This window comes from Diadema antillarum, unplaced genomic scaffold, assembly GCF_040938485.1.
Source record: "Diadema antillarum isolate AM-2024a unplaced genomic scaffold, OU_Dant_1.0 scf00000063, whole genome shotgun sequence".
Lineage (NCBI taxonomy): Eukaryota > Metazoa > Echinodermata > Echinoidea > Diadematoida > Diadematidae > Diadema > Diadema antillarum.
In genome coordinates, this window is record NW_027270952.1 from 4,365,760 (window position 1) to 4,371,759 (window position 6,000).

The following is a 6,000-nucleotide window of genomic DNA, read 5'->3' on the forward strand; positions in this document are numbered from 1 at the left end:
GATTTATGTTTGATGCACAAACTGCTGTAGGATGCTTTCTTTGTTCATGAAAGTAAGTATTCAAGAGACTCTCACAGACTGTGTCTGTGTGTATGTGTGTGAGCATGTGTGTGTGCATGTGTTCACTGCCTTTAAATACAGTGGTTAGATCTATGTCACGTATTGCTGCCTACTCAATGCCCTTATCCTATAATTTTTAGTACCATGTCAAATCCACCCTTTGCAGGGATTTTATGACAATTAAACTGATATCAGCACACCCTCTTCGTGGAAAAGAAATTGTAAGAGTTCACACATTGTTACAACTCTAGGAGTGAATTCAGTAAAATTCTAACAGAAGCAAAGCAGAGTTGTTTAGCCAGCACCCTACTCCTTTGAAAAGGGCACTGATCCTGCAAATGCTCATATACAAGGTACACTCCTACTCTTGGCATATCTTGACTGCTTGAGTGCTTTACACAGGAGATTTTGTGGTATTAAATTCAAATCACACCTTCCCTTCTACACCTATCCCAATCTGTCTGATGGGAAGGTTCCAGACTAACAAGCAAATGTTAATAGAACTATATTTGTCAGCTGACAGGATACTGTAATCACCTGTTCATAAAGGTCAATGAGTGTTTTGTCTGGAAGCTTGAGTGACTGTATCTGCTGGAGTACAGTGTCCCAGTGTCCACTATTGATGTCGGTGATAAACTGGTCAATGCTGTCCACTGTGTTGAGAGAAACACCTGATTCCTCCTGAAGGATGGACAATGTCCGAGGGAGACTGGCTTCTTTCAGATACTGCTGGATTAGACGGACCACACTGAAAAACAATAGGTGGAAAGAAGTTTAGAATTTCAAATTATACACATCATAAATGTGCATTAGGAAAACATTAAACAAACTCAGGGTGTTTAGTATACCGACATTGTACAATATATATTTATGCTGAATAGGGATAACATATCCTTTGTCAATTATACAGCTACAGGTGTAAGTCAAGATAACCTACTCTCCTTGAGGAGAGAAACATGTTATTTACCAAATATTGTGCTGTCATACAGAAACTATGACATCTCAGCTTTTCTAAGAGTAGAGATGATCACACTGAAGAGGAAAGTGATCTCACTGAAGAAGAAAGTGAGGACGGAAACCCATGCAGCAGTAAAAATGGAAGTGATTATACTCTGCAACAACACACATTGCTACTTCATAAAAGGGGAAGTTGAAAGTGTTCTACACAAACTGTGACTCTCTTCTTAACAAAAGGAATGAACTGCTCCTGCTTCTAGAGGTTCACAATATAGACTTGGTATTTCTGACAGAAATATGTCCCAAGAATGTGAGAAACCATTACGACAAGACGACTTCAAATTGGAAGGATATGACCTGTACTCTAATGTAGGAGAGGGTATGCGGGGAGTTGCAGTCTATGTGTCGCATCAAATTAGCCATCTTGTAACTGACTGGGAATTCCAAAGCGATTTCGAAGAATCAACATGGATCTTAATGCGACTGGCTAACTCTGAGCAGCTCCTTGCTGGTTGCATATACAGAAGCCCATCTGTAGACAATCATCTCCACCTGCGTAATTTGATGACAGCAGCGACTGATTTAAATCACTCCCATTTGTTAATTGTAGGGGATTTCAATTACCCAAACATCAACTGGGAGCTGTGCACAGGGCAGAAGTGAAATAGATCAGGAGTTCATCGAAAATGTGGCTGACTGTTACCTCCATCAACATGTCAAATTCCCCACAAGGCAACGAATAGGGAATAGGACAGCACCCTAGATCTGGTGTTCACTAATGATGAAGAAATGATTGAGGATCTGGGTCCCTTACCAGCACTTGGACTCAGTGACCATCTTGGACTCTATTTCACACTAACAGTATCAGCCACACACATAGCAAAAAAAACCTCCAAGGCCACAATACCGCTTAGGACAGTACGACGACATCAGTAGTGAGCTTGATGAAATAAACTGGGAAGACACACTCAAGGACATGGATACTGAAGAAGCCTGGCATTTCTTTCACACAACCTTGGCACTGCAGAAAGTAGAGAAATTTGTTCCATGTTCTACTTCTCGCCGATGTCGGAAAAAACATGCATGGGTAAACAGAGAGGCCCTTAGACTGCAAGCTCAGAAGCGTCGTGCCTGGCAGCAGGCAAGAGACACCAAGCATCAGTTGATCTGTCTAGAGCGAGACGACTTGCTAAGTCACTACAGCATTTACTGAGGGAGCTGCGAAAGAAGTTCGAGAAGGATCTAGCAACGGATGTCAAGACAAACCCTAAAGCATTTTGGAGATACGCATCTGACAGACTCAAGACAAGGTGTGGAATACCAGACCTCAGAATGCCTGATGGAACTATGACTTCATCTGATGAAGAGGAAAGCAGACACCCTTAATGCTTCTTTGAAACCACATTTACCAAAGAAGACACGTCAGAAATCCCACAGCTGGAAAGGAGGAAAACTGAGGAATGTTTGATATCACTAGATATCACTCCTGAAGATGTACTTTCCAAACTAGAATTACTATCAAAGTACAAGAGTGCAGGGCCAGATGACATTCACCCTTGTGTCTTACATGAGACAGCCGCCTCTGTAAGTACACCCCTCGCAATCATCTTCTCTAAGTCGTTTCATAGTGGGAAGCTCCCATCCGCCTGGAAAATGAGTCATGTTGTTCCAGTACACAAAAAGGGAAGTAAAACTGAAGCAAGTAACTACCGCCCAATAAGTTTACATCCGTCCCTTGTAAATCATGGAATCACTCATCAGAGACAAGATAGGGGAACATATGATGTCAAATAATCTCATCTGTGACTCTCAGCATGGATTTGTGCCTGGTAGGTCATGTGTCACCCAACTGCTTAACACCCTTGAAAAGTGGACTGCCCTGCTAGACCAAGGAGACATGGTTGATGTCATTCACCTAGATTTCCAAAAGGCCTTTGACAGCGTTCCGCACCAACGGCTTTTGGCCAAACTTGAAGCATACAACATCTCAGGGAACTCAAGGCCTGGATAGCAGACTTCCTCAGTGGCAGAAAGCAAAGAGTAACGGTTAATACAGCTAGATCAGAATGGTGTAATGTGATGAGCGGAGTCCCTCAAGGAAGTGTATTGGGACCAACATTAATTGTATTGTACATCAATGACCTTCCTGAGGTGCTGCACAATACTGCACGAATCTACGCAGATGACACAAAGGTATTCTCCAGTGCCTCCCTCCCAGAACAACGACAAGAATTACAAGCTGACCTGGACTCCCTTTTGGAATGGTCCTCCATTTGGCAATTGCAATTCAATGCCAAGAAATGCAGTGTGCTTCATCTTGGAAGTAGAAACCCAGAGGAATCCTACACACTGGGAGGTACAGCCTTGAATTCAGTAGAGGAGGAAAAGGACCTGGGAGTAATCATAGATGCCAACTTGAAATTCCACCAGCATGTAGCATATGCAGTAAACAAGGCCAACAAAGTCCTCATAAGTATCAGGCGTACATATCAATGTCACGATATCTCCACCATCCCCAAACTGTACAAAGGATTAGTACGTCCCCTCCTTGAGTACGGTAATGCAGTCTGGTCTCCCCGCTACACTTCAGACATCAAGACAGTGGAGAGAGTGCAGAAGAGAGCAACCAGGATGATCCCCTCTCTCAAACACCTGCCTTATACAGAAAGGCTTAAACTCCTCAACCTACCATCCCTTGTGTACAGAAGACGAAGAGGAGATATGATACAGGTGTACAAGATCATACATGAGTATGACAGGATAAACCCTGATGACTTCTTTGTACTGGCAGACACAACTACACGGGGCCACAGGTACAAACTCTCTAAGCTGAGATGCAGAACAAATGTAAGGAGGGATACATTCACACATCGAGTAATAGAGGACTGGAATTCCCTGCCGGAAGAAGTAGTGGAAGCTCCATCTATCGATGCTTTTAAGTCTAGGCTTGATCGGCACTGGGAAGACCAACGATTCCTGTCCCCCTATTCCCAATAGTCAATTCTGATGTGGGATGAGCAGTAATTACCAGCCTGTCTGCCTTGCCTCCTTTTGAACTGACGATACAGTGTAGATGAGGATAGACCTGGAAGCTTGACTGCTGCTACACAGCAATCTTTCAGTATCTTCGGTAAAGGTAAAGGTAAACATTTATGTCACCACTTGGCAAATCTGGTATGGATCCTTGCAATTATTATTGTGAACTGCATCTCCTTTCCTACAGAGAAAATATCAAGTTTTGAATAGACTGCAGAGTCACCAATCATACTGTTTTGGCATGGACTGACTCAGGATTTTTTTTTAATTATAATTACGTCATTCTTTGGGAATATATACCTCGTACAACTTATCAGCAAGCCACTATTAAAAACAAAAAGGAATTGAATATCAAATGACTGGTTCAAGACGGGCGATAGCTCAGTAAAGCGTCGGTGTTTTGCATTATGCTGTAAAGAAACAGAATGTTGACATTGAAATGGTAATATGTTTTTAATTGATAAGTTCAACTATAGTAGAAAGTAATTGTTTTTCTGATAGTATTTATTTTTCCATTTCATTTTTTTAATTATGTATACACAAAACTGCAACCCCAATATTTGCTTTTGTTTTGTAGTAAAACTCCATTTTATTATGCAATATTCATGATGGATAATTCCCATTTTTTCACCTTTTACTGTTTTGTACACATAACTGTCCATCATTTAGTCAGCAAAAAATTGTTGACAGATATACAGTCACACGCAGGAGAAAATTAACTAAAACGATAAAAAAACAGACGCATCAAGATCATTTTCTTTCTTCCATATTTTACTGTCGAGCTGACGTAATTATTGTGGTTAAACACCAAACAAGCGGCTGTATCACAGACTACAACAATCGATTATCATCGTCATATCGCTCTTCCACATTATCGATCATCCATCATGCTACGCTGACACTCACAGCCGTACTTTTGAGTCAAAATTAGCTACTTTTCTTCTCTAATTGACTATTAAATTCCATGAAACCGTGGCGTCAGATATGGTCCAGCTTGACATTTCTGATAGCCACAAGAAGTTTTCATTGACAAATTAAGGAAGGAAATGGATGGTGTGCATGGTGTGCATTTCTACATGATTACCCGTAACTTTACGAACAGCTTTATGAAACACCCCCAGAGGTCCTAGCTATCGACTAGGCTATATAGGGTATACAGATGAGAATGAAAATTGACACCTAAAATTTCAACCGTTTAGAGGCATAAGTTTGAAGAGCCGAGATGTCTAGGAGTGGATCTACACCTACCTCTCCTCGTACCCAGTAACTACGGTAACAGATGATGGTGATGAAGATGATGGTGATGATTAAACGTTAACTAAATGTGAATAATCACAAAGTAGGCCCTACCGTAACTGCGACCAGCCCCAATGCGAAGTATGTGAAGGAGCGCCCCGGCGGGCCGGGGTTAGCCCTACCGTCGCGTAAGTAAATTACAAATAGGTAAAAGCCAAAGGTCCGGAGCGCGAGCGCCCCGGGGGTCAGCCCCTACCGTACAATTTTGAATGTAAGACTATGAAAGTGCAATGAAAACTCACTCTGCAGACTCGATTTCAAGAGACATGCTTGGTGCAAAGCTTCCTTCTCTTGAGTGACTCTAATGGACAGTAGAACAGTCGTAGAACTTAAGGTAGCAGGGAGACCTGCAAGGCCAAGTCAGGCGAATTCAGTACACGAGAGGTACACTAGAGAGCAATGTATGTTGTGACGTTATATTACTAGTACTAGTACTACTAGCTAGCAAGCAGCAGCCAAACCCGCCATCGATCCTAATGTGTGGTGTATGTGTACGTGGACGTGTACTGATGACGCCGCAGAGCTAGAGAAGCTTGGCCCATAAGCTTTGTCATGCGTTGGTACATATTACATTGCAGAATACTCTGGTGGTAGTCTCTTGCACGCGTGGTTGTGGGTTGGTTGTACTTACTACTAATACTAGTCGTAATG

The 6,000-nt window shown here is 42.2% G+C and overlaps 1 protein-coding gene across 1 annotated transcript in view; it reads right to left on the minus strand.

Moving 5' to 3' along the window:
* LOC139716305 (WD40 repeat-containing protein SMU1) overlaps positions 1-5,713 on the minus strand; it is a 51,996-nt gene extending 46,283 nt beyond the window's left edge. The window contains exons 1-2 of the mRNA XM_071627867.1: positions 5,592-5,713; positions 598-808 (exon numbers count right to left, since the gene is read on the minus strand). Of these exons, the coding sequence (XP_071483968.1) occupies positions 598-808; positions 5,592-5,617 (237 nt within the window). The 5' untranslated portion in view covers positions 5,618-5,713. The remainder of the gene's footprint in view (positions 1-597; positions 809-5,591) is intronic.
* Between the last annotated feature and the right edge of the window lie 287 nt (positions 5,714-6,000).